The 25,786-nt window shown below is 40.5% G+C and overlaps 2 protein-coding genes across 2 annotated transcripts in view; both read left to right on the forward strand.

Moving 5' to 3' along the window:
• The first annotated feature begins 9,572 nt into the window (after positions 1-9,572).
• LOC126399791 (glycylpeptide N-tetradecanoyltransferase 2-like) lies at positions 9,573-21,266 on the forward strand. The gene is made up of 12 exons (XM_050060053.1): positions 9,573-9,719; positions 9,816-9,918; positions 10,156-10,300; positions 12,589-12,707; positions 12,864-12,955; positions 14,901-15,017; positions 15,165-15,335; positions 18,703-18,811; positions 19,040-19,210; positions 19,321-19,488; positions 19,582-19,719; positions 21,059-21,266. Exons 1-12 carry the CDS (start codon positions 9,646-9,648, stop codon positions 21,080-21,082), a joined length of 1,431 nt encoding a protein of 476 aa, XP_049916010.1. The 5' UTR covers positions 9,573-9,645; the 3' UTR covers positions 21,083-21,266.
• Positions 21,267-24,244: 2,978 nt separating this feature from the next.
• The window catches only part of svild (supervillin d), a 61,794-nt gene continuing 60,252 nt past the window's right edge, over positions 24,245-25,786 (forward strand). The window contains exon 1 of the mRNA XM_050059720.1: positions 24,245-24,625. The gene's annotated coding sequence lies outside the window, so the exon portion shown is untranslated. The remainder of the gene's footprint in view (positions 24,626-25,786) is intronic.

The following is a 25,786-nucleotide window of genomic DNA, read 5'->3' on the forward strand; positions in this document are numbered from 1 at the left end:
GCCAAATTATGTTAAAGGTCCAGTGTGTAGGATTTAATGGCATCTAGTGGTGGGCATTAGGGGCAGCTGTGGCTCAGAGGTAGAGCGGGTCATCCACCAATCGGACGATGAGTGGTTCGGTCCCCGGCTCCTCCTGTCTGCATGTCGAAGTATCCTTGAGCAAGATACTGAACCCCAAATTGCTCCAGGTGACATTTCCATCGGGATTCAGTGTCTTCCATTGGTGTGTGAGTTAAAAAAATAAATAAATAAACTGAGTAGCAGGTGGCACCTTGTATGGTAATCTCGGCCACCATTGTATGAATGTGTGTGTCAATGTGACTTGTAGTGTAAAAAGTGCTTTGAGTGGTCGGATGACTAGAAAGGCGCTATACAAGTGTAGGTCCATTTACCATTGTGGTGAGGTTGCAGAACAGAATAGCCCTATATAGAGCCAGTTGATTTGTCTGTCCTGGGCTGCTGTAGAACAACGTGGTGGACATAATGGGAGAAGACCTGCTCCGTATGTAGATATAAAAGGCTCATTCTAAAGTAATGAAAATGCTACTTTTCTTATTTTTGGGTGATTGTAAACTAATGAAAACAATAAATATGAATATTATACTATCTCTGCCAATAGATGCCCCTGAACTATACACACTGGAACTGAAATATTTGAACATACACTGGTACCATTTTTACTGGTTGGGCAATCAAAACAATTGATTAAAGACACTCTATTGAATTTTTTTTGTTTTGTTAAAATGGCCGTAATGAATGTAACATGCAGAAATTGACACAGCATCCCAACAATAAACACAGGAAGATACCCAGTGCCTCATATGTAGATGTGAAAGTCCACTGACCAAGCTGCAATATTTGACGAGTTGAGATAAGAACGTGTTGCTCCACCAAGTAGAATTTGGAAATTTTTGTCTTTGGCTCCCTCCGGTGGCCGTTTAGAATAAGGCACAAGTGACAGATGGCAATGCAGTCGACTCCATTCCCTCCCCACCATGGATCCAAGCCAGGGACACTGACATCAATCGGTGAGTACGAAAAAAAAAAAGCCATCTGATTCTGATTTGAATTATTTTATAAACACATATATATTCAATGCATAGTTGCTTTAAGGACCCTTATAGTTAAAACTTTTTTGACACAAGATGCTAAATCAATTTGCACCTCTTGTCATGGCACATAAACTGCACGCACTGTGCTGCACAGTAACACTGAGCAGTGACTTTGGATGTTAATTTTGTGCTGTGGAATCATCCAACATGAGTCTAATTTCTTGGAAGGTTGGCTTTTGTTTTTGGGTTAGTCTAAAAAAAAACAACTTCATAAAATTGTCATGTTGTACTTGAATAAATATCCATTTTTTTTATGTCACCTTAAAGGGTTTCTGAGCATGTTATCCTTCAATCTGTCTGGGTTCAACATTAGTGGAGATATGGTTTTCAGCCATTTCAATCCAAACTTAAAAAAATTAAAAAATAAACAGACAAAACATAGAATCATTCATGGATACACATTTAATTGGGTGCAATGTGTGAAATAATGACAGCTTGGTGTAACTGTGAAGCTAAATGCTAAGTGACCTCAAATCATACGTTCCTAAAGTGAGACTTGGAAACTTTTAAAAGAGGAAACAGCACATTCTTTCACTTCTGAACATTTTAATTTGAAGGCAGTGAAGCACATGCTTGCTCCATTTAATACGATCAGCTAAACTCGGTCTGGTATGGTCATTAGTTTTGGTTGCTAATGTTAGCAAACTTTTAGCAGACATTGCTCAGTTTGCATGCTTTCTGGCTCTTCTGTACTTGTGCTACTATTACGTCAGGTTTTGCTGTTTATCTTATCCTGTTGAAGTGACAATGAAAGACACAAATACAGAAAGAAAGAGAGACAGACAGAAAAACAAACAGCAAGGCCGGTCCTAGACTTTTGGCGGTGGATAAACAGGAAACAGCTGATAGCAGGAATTAGCAAGCAGCTAGTAGCAAGAGGGAAAACAGGAAACAGCTGATAGCAGGAATTAGCAAGCAGCTAGTAGCAAGAGGGAAATGCAAACCTGACTGACACTGTAAAGATGAGCAACTGAGGAGACAAGGAATAGCGCGCCCTCCTTGTCCTCGCAAACGAAGAGGCCATTAACCGTCAGATGACGGGGACGGTGAAGAACGGGCCGACTTATGAGAGAATTGCTAAAGGACTGACCAGCCGCGGCTTCCCTCCCACTTCACTGTTTAAGTCACACACTGAGCAACACGTTTTGTTACTTGCGCACGCCCCCCATTGCCCCGAAAAAGGCGCATTCTGTATAAACAAAAGTAGGTTGCCGGTATTTTGCCGCACTCCCCAACATTTTAATTGTGCCATTATTTGTTTAAGCTAGCTGCACTGGGTTTGTGTTTGTACTGTCTGAGGCTGAATATGGATCAGCTGAAATTGTGATTGTACTGTCTGATGATCCAACATTTTCTCTACTGACAAATTGAAACATAACGCACTTGTAAATTATACAAGTACAATACAATTCTCCCAGATTTCTTCTTATACATTTTCAAATATAAAACTATCTATGCTATGGCTTGACTTAACACTTGATGGTTATTATGTGCATTCAAATCGCCCAGTATGCCCTGTGGTAAAGAAGCAAGACACAGACAGGCCAAGAGATGCACTGCAAGTTTACGCATCAACACAACGTAACTGATATTTTCTGGCATCAAATTTGGAGAGGAGAGAACACAGTTTACCTGACTACTGCTCCCACAATTCACTCTCATGGTGTTTTTTTTTCTGTTTTTGTGACAAGAAAGTAAAATCTGTTTGGTCGTGTCATCATGGAGGTTGTAAATGTTGAAACCAGCTTTGATGCAAGAGGGAGGCGGGGCCCTTGCGTAATTTGCGGAGAATGCGCACCTTGCTCTCTGCTGTTTGTGGAACATTTCAAGTGCTCTTGGGGCCACTTGTGCTGACCATGAAGCCCCGAGCAGCCACTTGGTTCACTCATGCATCGGGCCGGCTCTGACAAACAGACACATAAAAAAGCAAAGAGAAAAGCTTCCTCTGCTCGCCAGTTATCTATTATTTAGGCAGATATCTAATGACCTAATCATTCGCACTAATTAGAAATATCTACTTTATATTTAGAGATGGTGACGACTTATTTGACAGTCGAGAAGAATGGAGTTGAGTTAAACGCATAAGTGAGAGGCAATGAGACAAGGCTGGAACAACAGGCTGAAAGAGAAATCTGAGAGACAGTGAGTCAGAGAGGCTGAAAGACAAGAGTCAGCAGAGAGCAAGAGAGATGCAGAGATTGTTGCTCATTCATCCAATCTCGCAAACAACAGAGTTACAGACACCGAGACAGACGAGGGAGACGAGGAAGAAGAAGAGAGAGCGAGGCAAAGCGAGGAGGATCTTGTTCGGCAGAGAGATCACAGCAATACAGATCTATTTACAGATTAGTAATGGCTCTGCGTGTGTGTGTGTGTGTGTGTGTGTGTGTGTGCTGCAGGAACCAGTAGAACACAGTCATGCTCACAATCACACACACACACAGTTGCATGCTCAGTCACACACACATACTCACACAGTAAACATACATTTGCCTGCTTGTCCTTATATCCCCTGAGCAGAAAACAACAAATTGCCACTTTGCAGTATGTCGTTGACTGGCTGTAATGATAATGTGGCTCATTGTTGTAAGTGTGTTTGCGCCATCTACAGGCCTGGGTAGGAATACATGACATTTCAATGTAGGCATTTTAGGGGTTAAGTTGCATACATTAATTCCACTAACAGAATAATGTAAAACAAGCAAATCTGCAAAATGACATGCGTGAATATCAGGGCTGGAAAATGAGGATACCGTACCAATACAAGTACCGTTACAGTGATACCGATACCAATAGAGTACCTCATTTGATACCTTTTTTTTTCTACTGCTATGATCTGTCATGATTCTTAGAATTGTGACGTTTTCTTAGACTATCCCCTTAAAGTTCAGACTAGGTCCTTGTTAAGATAAAAGTAATTCACAGAGCATCTTAGTCCTTAAAAGAGCTCTTAAGGTGAAATACTGTTAGGAGCGGGGGGAGGACTTTTAAGAGGGTTAAGAGAGAGAGGAGAATATGGTGGAAACACAAAGAGTTTGGAGAAATATCTTCCAAATACAGGATGTGAGTAAATGAAATGCTACAGATTAGATCCTGCAGGGATAATATGTGTGGTTTATGTCATTATATGCACACATTTCCCACCTGATGCTACAACATCAGAAATAAAGTGAAAAATGCGTCAGTGCAGCAGTGATGACTTGAGTCTGTCTCAACCTTCCATCAGCAGAGTGATCACACTAACAATGACAACACTTTCACAGTCAGCAGTTCATCTCATTTCCACTGGGTGTCCACACTAGGACCCTACAATACCAGAGAGACGACACTTGCATTGACTCCTGTGGTATGCTGAAGTTAAGCCTCACGCGCCCTCTAGTGGGGCATGAGGGCATTACCTTTCCGACCAGAAAACCCATTCACTTACAGTATGTCTGACGCGCACTTGCTTGTAAGTTGATGAAAACGGCCTTGTTTTTACTTTTAGGTGTCTTGGTCATATTAAGTCATGCTTATAATTTGTTTATTTCAAAATGTAGAGAGTAACATTATGGTAGACAACTTTTTTTTTTTTTTTTTACCTGTAAACGGATCACCGATGCTCCTATTACGGTAGATTATGATAGATTATGCTTTTAGGTTTGCTTGATTTTGGAAACGCGCAAGAATTCCTGGTCGGCAGCAATGCAGCAATACTGAAGTTCAGTCAGTTCTTGGTTGGATAAGCAACGCGCTATCCCGCCACTAGAGGGCACGTGACCAGCTTTCCGCTTGACCAATGTGTGTCGCTACTCTGGTATTGTAGGGTCCTAGTCCCAGGGACGGTTTTTGCTATGGGCAATGTGGGCGACCGCCTAGGCCAATCTATGTGAGGGCACACGAGCGCCCTTCAAAAAAAAAAAAAAAAAAAAAAAAAATCGCCAGTTTTCTAGACTACCGCTTATTTCCACGTCAAGTTAGTGGAGTGGGTGCTGGGGCGCCCCTATTATCACGTTTCAACCAGCAGCAGAAAGGAAAGGCGAATCCTGGCGGATGTGNAACCGAGCCGTGACGGCACACAGGTATGTGGCGTGTCAGAGGAGAAACAAGCCATTCACATTTCTCTCTTTGTGGCAGGTAACGGTCCACAAACCTCACCGCACTTTAGGGACTGTTCTTTATTTATGAAGGGACTGCTCTTTACTCGCCCAGGGCATAAAACTAGCCAGGACTGCCTCTGCCTAGTCCACACCTTGCAGGCTCACAAAGGGGCGTATATGTGACAACCAATCACATCTGTTAAAAGAATGCATCATACAACAACAGGGTCAACCACACCTCCTCACTAAGGTAAAAGATTCCTTCCCTTACTTGCGCAGAGTTGCTCTGAGAACTTCCCTAAATCACTCCTAAGCTAGGACTCCTTCCTAAAAATTTTAAGGCTAAGTTAGGAGCCCTCTGAGAGGATTCTAAGAATGTTTGGTTTTTTCGATGTTCTCTACTGGTTCTTCAGCTTAGTTTAGTTGAGAACGTAATGTGTTGTGTTTCTCATTGATTGACAATCATTCATATTATAAGTAAAAGTATCATTTGGAAACATATTGACTCATCATGTCATCTATTCCAGAGGACGATAAAGACGTAGTGGATTAGGGATCCCCCATATGGAGTATAGATGCTAGTGGAGATGAAGAGGGAGCTAAGGATCAGGATGTGTAGAGGAATCGACTTTTGATGAGCTGGTCTTGGGCTCTGGATAAGGTGACTGGAGGTGAATGGGGTGAAGGAGGGCATGACGATTGCGCCTAAAATGACAGCTGACAGGAGAGAGGAGAACAGATTTTAAAGTTTGGCAGCAGCAAGTGGTGTGAGTGGGATAGAGAAAGAATTGTGAATGAATGTGGCATAAAGACAGTCTCCTTGATTGAACTCACGCTGAACTTCATTAAGTTGCAGTGCTGAGGGTAAAGCATCAACTTCACCAGGACGGTGTTGGTATTTGCAAACCAGCCAATCACACTCTTCTGCAGCAGTTACCTGCGCTGTCCAAAATGTTTAATTTATCTTTTGGCAAGTCAAAAGAAAAATGACGCTGGAGACATCAGTGAAAAAAGTCCGAACAGACAAAAAGGAGAGTGATGACATTATGGCCTGTGCATATACATTTGAGCATGTTTATGCTGTGAATCACAGCAGTAATCAGTTCCTCTGACACAATCAGACAGTAAATATGCTATCAGCGTGTGGAGTGTGACAGTAATCACCACAGGTGGACTGAAATCATTAATACATCCAAACTGATTTACAGTACCTACCTTGACGACAAAATAGGTGAATTATTTTTCCACATCCTGATAGCCTTGGTGATTTCTTCAGTGACTCAAGAGGGCTTCAGCACAGATGAAATTTGAACAACCTTTGGGGAGAGTCTTTTTACAGAATGAGGAAAACAGAAATGGCGATAGATACTGAGTCAGACATAAATATACAGGGTATCAGAGGCTCCATCGGCTCACCAGAGACGTGTTGCGTGTTGTTGAAAAGGGACTTTCTTGTAGCCTTACTGCTGCCTCCGGGGTGAGCAGCTGAGCCGGCTGTGTCACCACTTCGGTCACCCTGCCTGCATCTCAACACTGGCTGCTTCCTCTCTGGGACAATGAAAAGGGTAGTTAAGGACATATATGTTGAAAACACCTCAATATGAACATGCACCTCTTCTCATGAGCATTCCCAAGTACGTATAGGTCTCCACAGTTTCCAGTCCTTCAGTCTGAATGGTGACAGGTGTTAGTAGCATCCTTCTCCTATTGGCATTTCAGCGGCATGATAATACCACAGTCGAAACCATGAAGTATAAAGACAGAAATAGCTCCAGGCTGCACTTTATAAATGAAAAATAAATCTATTTTACATGTATATTTCAGTGAAAAACACTCAGATCAAAGGAGCTGGACCATTTATAGCACAAATGGTTACACAGATGTATTAGGCACGAAGGGCTCATGAGGATGCTGTACAGATTATAAAGGCCCCCAAGGCAAATTTGTGATTTGTTATATTGAGCTATGTAAATACAAAAAATTGACATGCTCCCAAGATGAATATAAGCAGCATGCAACAGACTCCACAGGGAGTGCAGTAAACCTCTCTTGGGGTGTGCGGAGGAGAACGTGCATGATGCACAATAGATGCAGAGATATCACCGTTAAACTGCCCCAGTTGATGACTTACAATAAGACAATTATTTCTTGTATTACAAGTTTGCTGAAATGAGATGTTTTAGTATTCAAATGAGTTGTTATCTAATTAAATATGCACTGATTTGCATCTAATTCCAGACCAGAAATCTGAATATTGGATAAAGCCAGGTTCAAAATTCTTGTTTCATTTTGTTAACGTGTTAAAGTGAAAGGTTTTTACATCACTCCATAAATCTGCAATACTGACAACAGCCATAAAAACTCCATTTTCTCCATGTTTATAGGAATGAAATGTTATATAAATCAGGCTATGAATGATATATGAACAAACCCCTCTGTAATAATCTTCAGAATATAGAGAGGAATAAAAGTGGAAAGTCTGGTGAATGTGAGTGCTACTAAAGTGGAGGTTTCTGGCTCAGAGTATAAAGATACATATTGTAAAATTTCATATGGACAAAAGTAAGACAGGTCAACAGGGTTAAATAAATAAATTAATATATGCGGGCGCTGTGCCGGACTGTTGTGGTGAAGAGGGAGCTGAGCCAGAAGGCAAAGCTTTCAATTTCCTGGTCTCGTCCCAACCCTCACCTATGGTCATGAGCTCTGGGTAATGACTGAAAGAATGGCACCGCGGATGCAAGCAGCCAAAATGAGTTTCCTCCGTGGGGTGGCTGGGCTCAGCCATGAAGATAGGGTAAGGAGCTTGGACATCCAGAGGGAGCTCGGAGTAAAGACGCTGCTGCTTTGCATCGAAAGGGATCAGTTGAGGTGGTTGGGCCATCTGATCAGGATGCCTCCTGGGTGTCTCCTGTTAGAGGTGTTCGGGCACGTCCCAACACACTGGAGGGATTACATATCCCATCTGGCCTGGGAACACCTTGGGTTCATTCCGGAGGAGCTGGAAAACAATGCAGAGGAGAGGGATGTCTGGGGTGCTTTGCTTGGCCTGCTGCCCCCGCAACCCAACTTCGGATAAGCGGATGAAAATGGATGGATGGATAAATAAATAAATATTACAGACATCACCAAACTTCCTCTGTTTATTACTTACACTAAGACAGTTATTTTTTATTATTTTCCGAAATTCATTCATTTTCATAGCCGCGTAAAGTCGTTTGGGCGCTGGAGCCTATCCCAGCTGACACTGGGCGAGAGGCAGGGTACACCCTGGACAGGTCACCATACTATCACAGGGCTGACACATAGAGACAGACAACCATTCACACTCACATTCACACCTACGGGCAATTTAGAGTCACCAATTAACCTGCATGTCTTTGGACTGTGGGAGGAAGTTGGAGTACCTGGAGAAAACCCATGCTGACATGAGGAGAACATGCAAACTCTGCACAGAAGGGCTCCCCCACCCGTGGTACGAACCAGGAACCCTTTTTGAGGCAACAATGCTAACCACTGCACCACTGTGCTGCCATTTTTCCCCCCTGAACTTTAATGAGGAAAACTATTGAAATATGTACTTTTTAAAAAAAAAGTACATTTACAGAATAGAATTCTGAACTTAAATAAACACCTACATTTATATTTTGGCTTTTTTCTTTCCACTAATCTGAAAGTCAACATGTTGTGGAAGCAAAATAGCGAAAACACTATGCTTTCACTTGGGGTGTAAGTAATGTAACGATGAAATAAGATCTAAATCTACGAGGACAAGACATTTCGGTAATCACCTTTTACTATTTACCATTATTTTGGCAAAGAACATTTATTTTGATACAGAAAAGTGTCTCTGAAATTCAAATTTGCTTAACTGAAAGAATGTTGTGTTGTTTATCAAAGACTGGTTTGTCTAAATAATTGTTCTGGTGAGAAAATGCGTAAATATGTAGATAAACATCATTAAAACCTTTTAAGCAATGCCAGTGTGACATAGACGCAGTTTACTACAGTAAGTGCAACTTTGTTGTGAAAATTAATTAAATGTGACCATTTGTATGAGTTATACTTGAATGCTTAGTTATTCTTGTCACTGTAATAATAAGCAACAACTTGGCAAAAAGTTTATGGACAAACTGATGAGTCAGTGCAGCAATGATCAGTCCACAGGAGATATAATGTTCTGGAGAAAGTGCTGAAGACTATATGGGAACTCAGCAATTAGACAACCTCCACCAATTAAATGCGCTGCTTGGATCAAGCTGCTGTAAGCTTTAATCTGCCACAGCGCCTTATATCCAGCAACTGTCTGACATATGAAGACCGTGAGAAGTTATATTTAATTGTTAGCATTGCTTTCAGTTATCTGTGGGGCTGGGTGGGAGCTGGGCTGGGTGACTGAGGCGGTCACTCTCCTCCCCTCGCTGCTCGCTAAGATAAGAGCCGAAAAACCACAAATGTGTCAGAGAACACCCGGAGTCGCCCTCAGCTTCAAGGACTCGCATTTGTTCAGAATGACTGATTCAAACTCGTGAGTATTTACAGTTCTTTGTTGTTTTTATTTAATGAATTCAGTAAAAATCACCTGTACAATACAGAAACACCTGTGTGTGGACATGTCTTGCAGTGATAAGGTGCAGACAGATGACAAGAGTCGTAAAAGGAGCAAAAAGAAGCAAAAGAAGGGAGATGCCTGGAGACCAGAGGGTCCCAGAGACCCATTTGCTATGGTTGGTGTCTTTCTGTGAATGCATACATGCAGTGATGTACAGTATGTGTGCTCATGAACCTGTCTGTGAGTGTGCTGTAACGCATATCACACATGAAACAGATAAATGTGCCTTCTGAGATATCAGTTTTGGCTGTGTGGGTCGAGCTGACTTGTGCTGCTGTGTGGCGGTCAGATATCAATCTTTCTAGGAAAGATTATATACTAACTTGTCCTTGCCTGTCTTGTTCTGCCCTAGCTGGACTCCCTTCCTGAATGGAAGCAGCAGGAGATCCAGAGAGCCCTCCACCTGTTCACCTTGGGCCCAAGCCTGCCCAAGAACCTGCAGCAGGCCAAAAAACACACGTACAGATTCTGGGATACGCAGCCTGTCCCCAGACTGGGTAAGACGGAATTTCTCTTCCAGCAATTATTTGCTGGAGAACTAAAGAAAAAAAAAAAAAAAAAAGTATTGCCTTAAACTTGATACTGTTAGAATATTTTTCTAGGAAATATAAGGCTACAGCCAGCAACTAGTTAGCTTAGCTTAGCATAAAGACTGGAAACAGGGGGAACAGCTGAATCCTTGCTGGACTGGGAGTGTATCAATGCCCCCAGGAGCTCTATAATCCCCACCTCAGTATCCTCTTAATACGACCCATTAAGAGGACCTTACTAAAGGTTTATGTACTTAGCAATGTTTTTACCTTAGGTTAAATGTTCAATGTATGTTTCTCTGGATCAATACTTTGAAATCACCCACCTACAGCGTACAGCTGACTAATACCCTTCTCAAAACCTATGCCCTCAAATTTGCTGGCCACACAGTTTTTTTTAATTTTCTTAATATTACTTTAGATATTACTGACCTGACCTTATTACTACTGTAATATTAGTTGACCTTTATGGGCTATTTGAGCTGCAAAGATGGTCCCTATCAGACCCTCATCAATCTCTTACAGTGTTCCCAACGAAATTGTTACTGCTCACAATTTTATTGGTTTCATCAGAAAATAACGAATATAAGGTGGCAAAAGTCAAGAGTTGGGCAGATAGGTGGTGGTGAATGAGTCCGACAAACACTAACCTTCACCCGGGAGAGTGGTGTTCCCATCCCGTGAGATCATAAAGTCAAACCCTGTTCTTTTTTTCTGAACCCAACCATGTGCGTTTGTTGTTGAAGTTAAAAAAAAACAATTTTTGCGGCGTTGTACCGACGTAGTGCATTTATTTTGAAAGAGATTGTATGTAAACGGTAAATTTCCTGTGAAAACGGAAGTGTATTTTGAAAGAACACGATGAAGGTAACAGGCAGAAGTTGACAGGGCGTCAACAACCAACGCATCCAGGGTACCTTGCACGTTGTATCTAGAAGTGGTGGTCAATGACCAAATGTCGATGTGTGACAAGGTCGGAGTGAGAATGTGTTGGTATCACCTAAATCCCCCCCCTTGGGAGAAATAAGGAGCAAAGGAATAAATCACCAGCAGCTCTTTTGCTGTGCTCGTAGGCTTCTCAGAGGTTTCTCAACTCTGACGACAGTGAAAATACAGAGTTGAGACTTGAGTCACTGAGACAAATTTCTGCAATTCAGTGGCAGGGAGACATATTCATGTGTTTAAAAAAAATTCTGTAACAAAGGAATGTCAGGACTGGACTGATTGGCTGTGGGGATTCTCTTGCCGAAATTCGCTACCAATAGTAGGGATGCAGCGATCCGATATCTGGATTGAATATCGGCCCTGATACCATCAAAATAGATGGATCGGGTATCGGAAAATGCAACCTATACCTGAGGCGATCCTTTCCCTTTAAATCTATTGCGCGTTGAAAAGAAATAGTTCATTATTGCATTAATCTGTTTCATATTGTTTCATTTTATCTTAGGAAAGAACTGTGTAGTCATCAATGCCTGATGTCTGGTAGGGGGGTTTGTTACTTTAGACAGAGCAAGGCTAGCTGTTTCCCCTTGTTTCCAGTCTTTATCTTTAGCTAATCGGCTGCAGACTGCAGGTTAATGTTTAATAGAGAGATTTGAGTGTGGTACCAATCTTCTCATCTAATTCCTCTGCAGACAGCACATACGGTAAGTGTATTTACCAAAATGCTGAACATTTCCTTTAGGTGTAAAAGTATGTGCTATTCAGTGTGCACAAAGTCAAGATTGCAAATCCGTCTTTTGATTATTTTAAACCCTAAATTGTTCAACTTTTAAGCTACATCTACCAATTTGTTGGCACACTCCCATCTATTGCAGCCCATTTAGACCAACAGCACTGACAGACGTGTTATCATATTCCCCTGGTTTTGTGTGTGTGTATGGCACCTGAGGGTATGAGCTGGTAGAGAACATGACACAAAAAACATTGCTCTGCCCCTTCATTAAAAAATCCCACAGCATACCTTTAACTCCTCTGCTGATTAAAGCCTCGACATGACGTTGCATACTAATTTCATGGATCTACAACTGAGATGGATCTCTCATTTGCACAGACTTTAATGTTCAGGCCCCCTCTAGTGTATGCTTTTAAGAGGGGGAAACTCTATAATCCTATTTTAGCGCTGTCGTTATTGTAGAGCATTCATTTTAAAAAGCCATTACACAAAGTCCATACATCATTCATGATAATTACAAGATTGAGAATCAAGATATGTTTCCCTCATGTGTTTTTGTGTGTGCTCATGTCCTCAGGTGACAGTGTTGAGACTCATGGCCCGATAGTAGAGGGTGAAGCAAGTGTCCGCACGGAGCCCTACTCTCTACCTAAAGGTTTCTCCTGGGACACTCTGGATCTGAGCAGCCCTACGGTGGTGAGTTACTTACTGCAGGTTTGTAAATCATGAGAAACTGCTTCACACACGTCTGTCCAAATGGTGTCTCTCAGAGGTAAGGAACTGTACTTTTCTTAGTGTGACGTTTGGGAAAAATGTACAGGCAAATTCAGTGCTTTCCATCTGTCATTGCAGTTGAGAGAGTTGTGCAACCTGCTCAGTGAGAACTACATGGAAGAGGATGACAACACTATCAGATTTGAGTTCTCGCCGGAGTATCTGCAATGGTAAGCTTCAAGCAGGCACATTTAGTCACTTTTTGCCTCCAGATTTTTTGGTGTAAAGATGGTTAAAAAAATGTGTGTATCCACTATTTTACATTTGTCTCTATCGGCATGTATGTCAATGAGAAAAAGCCTTTTTGGGTCACAGGGCATCACGTAACAGATGTTATTACACTATCTGGCCAGTACGAAATCTGGTTTTAAATCTTAGCGCACTTCCTGGGGACCAAAAACAGATTTAAAACAAATATTTGCAGTTTTAGGAGGGGTTACAGGACTATTTCTTGGCGCTGAGTAGCTGCCAGGCATTGAGTGGAGACTTAAGAAAGTTCCTATGCCTGGCCAAGGAACAGTCCAGCACAAACTAACGACATATGAAGTGAGCTTTAGAGGTACTGGTAGGTAAATTTTGATAGCATGGACAAAGCCAGGCTAGCTCTTTCTCCTTTTTTCCAGACCTTGTGCTAAGCTAAGCTAACTAGCTGCTAGCTGAAGTCTCAGGGTGCTTTCACACCTGCCGTTTGGTTACTTTCAATCAAACTCAAGTTCATTTGCCCTCTAAGTGCGGTTCGTTTGGGCAGGTGTGAACACAGCAATCGCACTCCAAAACAACTGGGCCGAGACCTTCTTGAAGAGGTGGTCTCGGTTACAAACAAACTCTGGTGCGGTGCAAACTGTATGGTTTGACTAAAATGAACAATGACAGCAATATAGTCCACGATGAGCAGTGCTAAAATCAACCTGCGTAGTTGTCCCTCCATTGTGACATTAGAAAGTGTCGCATTTATCTTGCAAGTGTACTCTTCTTCAACGTTTTGTTTACTTCCTGGGTTTTTCCCTCATGGAAATTCTGACCAATCAAGAGCAGCTTTCTCACGTAAGGCATTTTATTTGGTCCGCTTGTAAATGCTGCCGTGAGAACACAAACCAACTTTAGGCAATTATGCAACTTTGGAACAAATTAGTCCCTGATTCAAACCAAAGGAGACAACTCGAGGTCTGAAAGCAGCCTTATTTTTCAGTAAGTCCTCCAACCCATACAACCACTTCAGTCATTTGTTTTTGGCCCCTAAAATGACCCACTGGAGTGATTCCTAAAACAGCTCCAGTGTTTCCCCTACCAATATATTGGGTTTACTGGGTCAACATTCTGTGGGGCTTTTTCTTTTCTTTTTTACCCATTCATCGATCCCAACCTCTTCCCTGTGCAGACTTTATCACTTACTACTGCGTTAATTGACTTCGTCCTTTGCTCCTTGTCATAACTACTACAGCCACTAGAGGTAGCTGTCTTCCAATAACGTAAATATTGGTCGCAATAAGCTGCTTGTACAAATAAAATATAGTCGTATTTTGAAGGAGGACGACTCTCATATTTAACGGACAGAAATGAGAGTGGTATTAATCTTCCTGACTAACTCTCTGTGAATAAGCGTACTTCCCAAAATGTCAATCTGTTTCTTTTATGTTCACACATCACACCTTAGAACAGCTTAGTATAACTGCGACACATTTCTTTTACCCTCTGAGTTCCACTAAAGGAATTAAGGCGTTGAGAGTCTAAGAAAGAACAACATCATTTTTCCCACTCGACTTTCCAGCCTGACCCTCCGACACACAGTTATCAGTTACAAGCCAGCTCCTCTAATCTCTCCACTTGTGCCTTTTTTCCTCTCTGATCTGCATAAACGGTATCTCCACCTTCAGGGAACACTTACATCAACACATAATAACATTTACTTTGATAGCAATAATTAATATTAGCATTCCAGGAATTGGCACAGGTCTGTGGCCCTGAGCTTAAAGAAAGCTGCTTTTATTCATTCAGCTGAGTCATCTCGTGCTCAATTCTTTTATTGGAAATTGTCCTTAATCAGAGTTTATTGAACAAGCCCTGCATGTATTCACAGAATCATATTGCAGACAATGTCATTCTCTTCCTCTTAAGGGCTTTACAACCTCCTAACTGGCTGGCCCAGTGGCACTGTGGTGTGCGGGTAGACACCAATAACAAGTTAGTCGGCTTCATTGCTGCTCTTCCTGCAGACGTCCGAATATACGAGACGTGAGTAGCTCATAAATATATGCAAAGGTATGTGTTTGTGTGAAACCTGACGAGCTGTATTAGCATTCAGAGCACTTGCTAACAAAACTGTAGCAATTTTACCTGAAAGTGTCTCAAAGCAAATGTTCAAAACGTGCTCTCCTGCAGGGAGAAGCGGATGGTGCGGGTCAAATTCCTGTGTGTTCATAAGAAGCTGCGCCTCAAGCGGATGACTCCAGTTCTGATCCGAGAGCTCACCAGACGGGTCAACCAGCAGGGCCTCTACCAGGCTGTCTACACAGCTGGTGTAGTGCTGCCCACACCGCTGAGCTCTTGCAGGTAGGAGCTGGATTGATTCATATTTGATTTAAAGGCAAAGTTAAGCCGCAATTAGCACTTTTAAAGCCCCTGGAAATAAAAAACTTAATTCACCTCTTTAATATGAGGGATGGGATTTGACTTGAAAACAACATGTTCTGCCAAGTCACAAGAACTTTGATTATGTCACATGGCAGATTTTTGCTTTTATGTTTGCTTTGTTTGAAGCAGCAGAGTGCATTTGGGGAAAGATGATGTCATTTATTTTGAAGCTGCCAGGTTACTGTCAATCAAATCTGATAAAAACACAACGACCCAGTCCTGATGGAGCAGATCAGCTGAGTTTTTGAGCATTAAACCCAAATTTAAAGCCCCCCTCCAGACGTGTTTTCAAGTATGTAAAAATATTCTGCCATAAATCATATTTTGTTTAACATTCAGAAAAGGGACCAGAGGCAGATCTACTCTTTCTCCTGAGTCCTAAAACCCAGAAATGAGTTATCATTTCAGCACGCCTGTTGCCCTCGTCTTGAAGTCAATGGGTTTTCGTTAGATGCCTGAAATAAGGTCTGTGGTTAACACAAGCTCAGCAGACTTTCACGTTTTGTACTATGACATAAAATACGTCAGTAAATACCAGAGTTGTTAATTTTAAACTTTTATGAGTCTTAAAAAAAGCTAACAAGTAAATGAGACTACAGAACATCATCACGCCGACATGTGACCATAGCGTAGTTCGTTTATAGCCTAATGTTAACTTTTTTACCCCTAACAATTGCGTTTAAGCTTCAATAATCATGAAACTGGTGTTCATTGTGAAGATTATCTTGCTGGACAAAATGTGTAAGTATCCTAAACATTTGTTTGCCGCAGAGCTTATTTTCTACAATAATCCAAAATCCAATGGGAAAATTCCATAGGCTTTTTGACGAGGGAACTAGGGCGATGCTAAGAACCACGTCGGTCAACAGAAGAACGTCATCCCCGGAACATTCCTTTGAGAAGTTCTGGTTCTGGCCTCCGCCTCGCCCACCAGTATGCTGCAGTAGCTTTTACTTTCCACTTTGTCTAGTGCTAAAAGAGCAGTGCCAACATGCCGTGCCTCCATATAGCTATATGTATGTATGTATGGGGTGCCGTTTGTAAAGTGTCTCACGCTGAAAATAACATCAACATTTTGCCACATTTAGCTTCAAACAGTGTTTAAAAAAGTGTTGTAAAGAAAGAAAAAGAATTTTTTAATGTCACCTTTTACCACATTTACAGCAATATTTGTTAACTTAGAAGCATATTAAATAGTTAAATCTAAATATTAAATGTGGCACCTAAATGTTAAATGTTAAATCTAAATATTAAATCTAAATATTAAATCTAAATGCTAAATCTAAATCTAAATCTAAATATTAAATCTAAATCTAAATATTAAATCTAAATCCAAATGTTAAATCTAAATGCTAAATCTAAATCTAAATCTAAATGTTAAATCTAAATGCTAAATATAAATGTTAAATCTAAATGCTAAATATAAATGTTAAATCTAAATGCTAAATATAAATATAAATATAAATATAAATCTAAATGCTAAATATAAATGTTAAATCTAAATCTAAATCTAAATGTTAAATGTTAAATCTAAATGTTCTGGGTGAAACTAAATATTTAGCTAATATGCAAATTCACACTGCCGGTCACTGGAAGTACCAAAATAAAAGCTCGAGATGGTCAGACTGTGTTTATAGAATCAAATAATGAATTAAAACCAACTTATCGGGGGAAATGGACACTTGAACATACATTAGCGTCATAATAACTACCTAAAATAACAAGAAACATGTTTGGAGAAATTTTATTTGACGTTTTCAGCGTGAGCCACTTTACAAACGGCACCCCATATGTATGCGAGTCAATGGGATGTTTATTTATTTCTATGAGATCCTCCCTGATTTCTGATGTCTTTGCAAAACTCCTCCTTCCTTTTTTTTCAGTTCAGAATTTGCCTTGATTTTGTTGAAAAATGTTTGCGGCAGATTTCGGACAGACCGTATGGACTGTGCCACAGGAAATCAACGTAAAAATGAATTAGATAACAGTCCGATGCTCTATCCGTGCAGTTTTTTCTGAGTGAAAAGTTTGACGGCATGTTTCTCTAGTTAACACTGGTAGCATGCTAACTATGTTACATTCAGAGTGTATGCATAGTGGATCATATGTTAACAAAATATTTCACAAAACTGGCTTCACTACTGACAACTTCCTCACTTATTTGTCGTCATGCATTATTGGTCCTGTTTTTGTCTGGGTACTGCTCCATGCGCATATTTCGATGGCGTAAAAACATTTGCCATTTCTGTGGTGGTGTTTGTATCCATCTGTAAAGTGTTCTTGTGTTTAACACTAGGGGGCGTACTCTGTCTAGTATATGGAAATAGAGAGCTCCGGGGATGACATATCTCTGTAGGCCATGTGGAAGTTAGTGTCGCCCTGGTTCCGTTGTCAAAACGCAGATGGGATTTTTTCCATTGGATTTTGGTTTGTTGCAAGAAATCTGTGTCAAACAAATGTTTATGGTACTTCCACGTTTTTGTCCAGCAAGATAATCTTGACAAATTAACACTGCTGTCATGATTTCTGAAGCTGAAATGCAATGACCAGAGGTAAAAAGTACTGACAAGCGCGCTCTGTGCTGGACGTTTCAGGCGTCTTTGCCCATGTTGTGTATAAGGGTTAGGATGTTTTCTGTATTAGACGGTGATTGACTTTCGTATTATATATCAAATAATGTTTACTACTGCCATTCTGCCATCCACTAAGCACTTTGCTGCACTTGAAATACTTGTCTAAATACTGTCACAACTATTTTGTCGTATTCCTATGCAATGACGATAAAGGCTCTCCAGTTCTAGTTCTAGTGACGTACCTAACGTAGGTCGCCCAGGGTGCGTTTAAATCTCAGATTAAAGGAAGTGCACATCTGCCCACTCAGTAGAGGAGTCTGAAAACCTCTCTAGTGACAAACTTTGCCCAGGTACAAGGCAGAACAGTCAAGGTCAGACATTTTAGAGGGAAATGACCATAAGGAAAACACATTTTCAAGTAGAGGGAGACTTTAACTTCGGTAACGGCTTATTTTAGTCATGAATATATCATAGTTTTTAGAGTTTTTAACACTATGACGAATTAAATCATCACTCTCATCCCTTCTAAGTAGCAATCATGCAGTCTTTGTTTTAAATGTAATGTAGATATTTCTTTCAAATAAGCATGGTACAGTGAGGACTACAAATTAGCTTTAGTTCTGTACCCTATACATCTCATCTTTGGTAATTCTCTTCTGAAGCAACCTTCTACTTTCACTGTCCCCACCAAATAAACAAACTCAATCTTTCAGGTGCTGGCATCGCCCTCTGAATCTCCGAAAACTGACGGACGTGAGCTACCCAGGGCTGAGACAGAACATACCCCTACAGAGAGCTCTCAAGTTCAACCGTCTGCCTGAGGTTAGTTTGTGCTGCCACCTAGAGGCGAGAATCCGTCAGTGCCATTATGGTCTGACATTGGCCTGACGTCACAGTATTTTTACCTGACTGATGAAAATATAGGACTGGGGAAAAGGCATATACAAAATTTTTAAAGATATTGAGGATAATTATTAGTGGTTTGTGGTAACAGATTTTTCTGTAGCACTCACTGAGAGTGTTTCTTGTCTTTCCTCCTCTCTCCAACAGGTGACAAAGACACCAGGCCTGCGCCCCATGACCAAAAAAGATGCTGCAAAGGTACACTCACTACTGCAGGCAAACCTCAGCAAGTTCCACCTCAGCCCGATGCTGTCTCTGCAGGAAGTGGAGCACTGGCTGCTGCCGAGGGAGAATGTGATTGACGCCTACGTTGTGGAGGTCTGACCTTACAATTTGTCAATTTCAATTTTTAATTTCTCTGGAGAGAGAAGAGATTTCCTCGCCATTTTCTGGAAATAACTGATTCACCTTCCCCTCCTCGCGCACAGGGTGATGATGGCACGCTGACAGACGTGGTGAGTTTCTACGGCGTCTCCTACAAGGTGCTGAATCACCCAGTGCACGCCGGCCTCAGAGCAGCTCATCTGCTTTACGTTGCCTCTACCGCCACAGACCCTGTTGACCTCATGGAGGACACACTGGTCCTGGCTAAGTCTGTGAGTGTGTCAGAATAAAACTGTTATAGGACAGAATGTTAATAGCGTAATTAGCATCAGATTTGGTTTACTGTTTTCTTTTCTCACTGACAGAAAGGTTTTGACGTCTTCTGTGCTCTGGATGTGATGGATAACATGAGTTTCCTGGAGACGCTCAAGTTCAGCATCAATGACAGGAGCCTTCATTACTACCTGTACAACTGGATGTGTCCTAATATGAGCCCAGACAAGGTACTGTAATATCTCCACCTGCCAGGACACGTCTCTGTCAAACTGTGTGTTGGGCGGATTATGAGATGGTGGGCCCCTGAGCACAGATAGATTGATTACTTTAACTCTTTGAAGTCATTTTATGTGTCTTTGTAGTGGCTTTGTTTGTCCTTTTTGGTTGTTTTGTGTCTCCTTGTGGTTGTTTAGTTCATTTTTGTGGTTATTTTGTATGTACTGTACATATTTGCAGTTTCTTTGCCTCTCTTTAGGTTAACTTTGAGTCTTTTTGTTGTCATTTTGTACCTTTTTGTGGCCATTTTGTGTGTCTTTCTCGGTTATTTTGTGTCTCTCTGTGGTTGTTTTGTGTCTCTTTGAGGTAATTTTTGTCCTTTTTGGTTGTTTTGCCTGTTTTTGTTGTTATTTTGTGTCCGTCCACAGTTCCTTTGCATCTCTTAGAGGTAGTTTTGAGTCTATTTAAAGTCATTTTGTGCCTCTTTGTGGCCATTTTGTGTCTTTGTAGTCATTTTGTGTCTTTGTAGTCATTTTGTGTGTCTTTAAAATAATTTCGTGTCTCTTTGAGGTCATTTTGTGTCTTTCCGTAGTCATTTTGTGTGTCCTTTTTGGTTGTTTTGTGTCTTGTCTTGTGTGTTGTTTTGCCTATTTTTGTATTTAATTTGTATTTGCAGTTCCTTTGCCTCTCTGTAAGATAATCTGAAGTCTTTTTTTGTGATTTTGTGCCTCTTTGTGGTTGTTTTGTGTCTCTTTGAGGTAATGTCTGTCCTTTTTGGTTGTTTTGTGTCTCCCTGTGGTTGTTTTGCCTTTTTTGTGGTTATTTTGTGTCTCTTTGCAGTTCCTTTGCATCTCTTTGTGGTCATTTAGGGTCTCTTCCTGGTCAGCACATGTTTATTTTAAGTGAAATTTGCAGCTGACACTTTTGGGCCCGTGGGCCTGTGCCATTCAGTAATCCATCCATGCATAGAGGAGTAAAGAAACCAGAAAATATTCACATTGAAGAAGCTGGAATCAGAGAATTTTGACTTTATTTCCTTAAAAAATGACTCAGACCAATTAATCAATTATCACATTAGTTGGTGATCAATAGTTGACAGCTAATTAAGCGATTAAATGTTGGAGCTCTATTCCACTAATACGGTATATTACACATTAGAGCACTCATTCAAACAGTTCATGTTTGTGCAACAGGGCGGTAAACTCAGTCTGTATATGTCCAGAGTCATGATGTACATTTCCCTTATTGCCACACAGTGGGGTCGGTGGAAATCATCTCATTATAGCTGAAACATGTGTTTGATATCTGCCAGTCATCAGTAACTAATAGTAACAGCTGTGTGTTTGACAGGTGGGCTTGGTGTTTCCTAACTAACCTGCCACTGAAAGAGGACGGAGTGGTGGAGATGAGAGGAGCAGAGTGATCGGCGCTGACGATGGATATCCGACTGCATCACCAGCATGGCTTTGGGTTTAAAATGTAAAATGACACAGTGCAAAACACAAACACAGTCACAAATCTGTGAAGGAAATAAAGACAGAATTCCATTTGTAAATACATTCATCATCTGGGTGTCACTTATTCACTGGGTGCAGCGTTTCTGCGACAGGAAATGATTATTTCTGACATGGTGGAGAATTGAGTAAACATATTCAAGCGGTTCAGAAAATGCACCCTGTACATCCTAATACCAGAGTGTATGTGTGTATTTGTCTGTGTGTGTGTGTGTGTGTGTGTGTGTGTGTGTACACTTTAGTCTCTGGGTGTTTCAACAGGCAATTTTGCATAACCTCTGGTGACATGACACTTAATATTAGAGCAACCAATACACTAATCTAATTAGAGGACAAGGTCATTAATCATACTCACTGCACGCACATGTAAGAGCACACACATACACACACACACACACACACACACACACACACACACACACACAATAATACATGCTCATACAATCTCAGTGTGCGTGCTGCAGATGCATTATGCCATGCGTAAATGCAATCAAGTTAAATCTCATCTGGACATGATATGAATATAAAATGTATGTTTGTGAATCAGACAGAAACATGTGACTATTTCTTTTTACAACCTTTTGTCCATAAGAAGAGAACATCTGCTAACAGGCGAATCATTTCAGAGTCAACTGCTTATTACTGACTTCACCTACCTTCTCGTTACTCTCAAATTACAACTGTTTTTTGTCAGTCAATGTGACATAGTACAAACAGGTGACAAATTTATCTTTATTCTGAAATTAAAAGCATGACCTACAGACAGGTGACAAATCAAAGGGAAAAAATCTGAATAAATGGGTCAAGAAACACACAAAGGTATAACGAAATACACAGACATTAACAAAAATAAATAAATAAATAACTGAAATTGATTAAAACATGGTTCAGATTTGAAGTTGTATTTGTTAGTGGGAGAATTGTGTTTGTGTGCATGTGTGGAAGAGTTAATATATTTATATTTATGAATAACTGTGGCCAGAGGAATGTGTGGGTATGTGGAGGAGGAGAGAGAAATAAATAAATGAATGAATAAATAAATAGGTAATTAAATGGCAACAACAATAATGTTGATAAGTAAGTTTGATTACAGCATAATTATATAAAATTTGATGATAAAGAAAAAATAAAATGTTAATTAATAATAGTAATTTCAACAACAACAACAACTACTACTACTTCTACCATTATTACTATTACTATTATTTTAATTTAGTATTTTATTTTTATTTATCATTATTATTATTATTATTATACAACAGTAAAAAAATAAAATAAATAAGGAAATGAATCAGTTAATAGGAAGGGATTTTATGTAGCCTAGAAGGATATTTATTTATTCATTTATTTATTTTTCTTGGGTCATGAAACAGCCACTGATCACTGGCTGTGTAACATAAAACCACGAGGTACAGTCAGTATGTAAATATGAGCAGCAGGGGGCGCTGCAGCCTCAACATTACAGTGAGCCCTTTCATTCAGAGCTACAGCTACAGAAGAAGTGTAGATGCAGGCTTCACCTGCTTTACATTTTACTGTTGGGTGCGTGAGAAAATCACCAACATAAATCAGGTGTGTGTTTGCATGTGTGTGTTGGACAGTAACAGATACAGATTCACACACACACACACACACACACACACACACACACACACACACACACACACACACACAGATAACTAACCTGGGTGTTATGATGCGTTCTAGTACTGTCGGAAATATAGGTATACGTTTACAGAAAAAAGAGCAGATTTGCAATGGTAAATACACGACTACAAGAAACAATGCAGCTTTTACAATTATAGTTGATTAAAGGAGTGTATCAAGAACAGTGGTGGGGGAAGTTTTCAGATCCTTTACTCAAGTAAAAGTACTTGTACCACACTGTAAAAACACTCTGTTACTAGTAACAGGCCTACATTGAAATGCTATTTATGTAAAAAATAAATAAATAAATAAAATAAAAAAAAGGAAAAGCAGCAAGTCCTCATGGTTGACAAGCTGAAACCATGAAATGTTTTTGCATGAAAAATGAGCAATGATTAATAGGCTAATAGTTTCAGCTGCACTTGTGTATTTTCATCGAGTCTGTGCAAAATATCTTAATTTATAATAACTGACTAAAGTTATCAAATAATTGTAGTGAAAAAAGTACAATATTTCCCTCTAAAGTGTATTGGATATGTACAAAGCATAGTCAAGTAAAGCAAAGTACCTCACATTTACAGTACTTGAGTAAATGTACTTAGTTACATTCCACTGCTGACTAAGAAGGTATCAGCAATGACTTCTTTTCTCTTTAGTTTTGTTCATACAGTAGCATTTGCGTCGCTGATGTCAAATCTAACTACTCCTGTTGTTGGGCAATTGTCCCCAACCTGGCCCTCCAATGATAAATCTAAAGGGTCAATGGATAATTAATGCGACAGGAAAAGGTTTTGCTGCACAAATTGAATTAATTATGGGAATTTCTCTCTTCTTTGTGTTTTGTGTTTGAAATATTAGATAGTTTTACCATTTTTGGCCCCTCATAATGAATTAAATAAAATAATCGAGTACTTTAAGTGGAGAATTACTCTTAAATGATTATTGGAAGGGGCTTATCAAGTAGACACAGCATTATTCCAAGGTTCACAAACCAAAAGGCTCTTTTCTTATCTATTGCAACAACTACATTTAAAAGCTTATCTATGTTTTGCCTGCAGAAGTCCTACTGCAGTAAATGCAGCATGGTTTACTACTGCTCTTACTATGCCTACCATGACTACTACATGCTTAAGCAGGTACGAGTACCGAAAATGTACAAATGTGAAAATGATTGAGTTACGTATTCGTCACTTCCTACTTCTTTTATTTATCTATTTATTTATTTATTTACTTACTGCAAACTACGAAAAACAATAGCGAAAAATACACTTCAAAGGGGGGTAAATCTCCACATTAACCAGTGCAGCGTGAACGCATCACCACGGGAGTCTGGGCCAATCAGGATCGAGCAGTTAGTTTAAGTTTGAAGTTACTGACCTGCAGCGGCAGCTCTCACCGCCGCCTCTGCTCTCTGCTCGGCTGTTACAGAGCCGCGTCTCCCCTCAGCTTCCATGGAGGATGAGTAGAAACAGTCAAACTCTTTTCTAACGAAGAATAGCGTCTATTTATCTCTATGTTTTATCTTCTATTGTCGTCTGGGACTCGCTCGTGCTGGCTGAACGTTGGTAGTGACGTGCTGCGGTGAACGTTAGCATCGTCAGGAACTTTCCAAAACACAGTTAGCTAACCTGCTGCTTGAACCTGAACGTAGTGAGTGTGTTTTAATATTTGAACAGCTGTTTAAAGGTCCTACACTCATATCTCCGTGGATGTTGTGTTGGCTGACGCGTGTGCAGACCTCCATTAAGGATTGCAGGTATGTTACACACAGTGTTTAATGCCAGTTTATGCTGTAACTACTGTATAATGAGTGTGTTGTTGCATTTGCAGACACCATAAGCTTCCTCTGACTGATTTTAAGTGTTTAAACAGGAAATGCTCATCTGTGACTGTCATATGATTGGACAAAATACTACACTGAAGCATATGATGCGTGGTTTAGTGTCGAAACATTGTCATACACACACATTGAACAGCTGTCATTGCATTTGTCAGAGTGGTTTCCTTCCTTATTCATCAATCTAGTTCCCACAGTGACAATAGACACTTTATTATTGCTCCTTAATCTTGCACTTGCTTGCTTTTTGTACACCTGCATCCTATGGAGAAAACACTTTATACTCCATTGGCTGCAGGCTATATCAAGTGACAGCACATCCAAGCCAGCTGGTTGTATCCTCTCACCCACTGTCTTGCCTTAGATTTGGCAGATTGGTCAACAGAGACTTGTTGAGTGGAGTCAGCCTCCTTGCAAACACTGACACACGGGTGAGCATGTGTGGTTTGACTTGTGCAAAACCACCTGTGAAAACAAAGTGATAAGACAGTGTGAGAGAGCTGAAATGGCTGTCACTCTATAACTCCAAAACCCTAACAGTAGTGTCACTGCAGACTGGATTATGCAAGTTGGCATGAAATGCTCGGGAATCAAAGTCGTGTTTATCTGTGTCACACTGTCACGGTTGTGCAAATACTTGCAAACTGCTTGGGTAATGTCTGTGCACACTGCCACAGACGAGACTTGTTTGATTTCCTTTGAAATATGACGACTGCGAGGTGTCAGCTGGACCTGGCTCTTATCACTTGTCACCCAGCTGTGAATTCAGAGGTTTGTGTTCACAATGTAATTTTAAGGAGAAAGAAATGATACAGTGTGAAGTTAATCATACTGTATCTTCAAAAAGTGCTGTCAATCATTGCACGAGTCGCTGTAGAGTGTCTTTTGTTTCCCAAATGGTGAATTGAAGCTTCATATCCAAGGGCTATGGTATTTGAGTCTTGCTAGACTGTAATTTTCCTATACAACAGCGCAGTGGCCCGTGTGTCACAACAGGTTTACCGAGACCTACCTTAGCCAGCTGGTGTTGTGCAAGACACTAAACAGAAAGCTGATGCATGCCTTGATAAGACGCACACT

This window comes from Epinephelus moara, chromosome 13, assembly GCF_006386435.1.
Source record: "Epinephelus moara isolate mb chromosome 13, YSFRI_EMoa_1.0, whole genome shotgun sequence".
Taxonomy (NCBI): Eukaryota; Metazoa; Chordata; class Actinopteri; order Perciformes; family Serranidae; genus Epinephelus; species Epinephelus moara.

Bases quoted from the DNA above. Each gene is read 5' to 3' on its own strand.
- LOC126399791 (XM_050060053.1), top strand. From the start codon at position 9,646: ATGTGTCAGAGAACACCCGGAGTCGCCCTCAGCTTCAAGGACTCGCAT. The intron at 9,919-10,155 runs GTTGGTGTCTTT...GTTCTGCCCTAG, and splicing joins CCAGAGACCCATTTGCTATG to CTGGACTCCCTTCCTGAATG. The intron at 19,211-19,320 runs GTCTGACCTTAC...CCTCGCGCACAG, and splicing joins TTGACGCCTACGTTGTGGAG to GGTGATGATGGCACGCTGAC.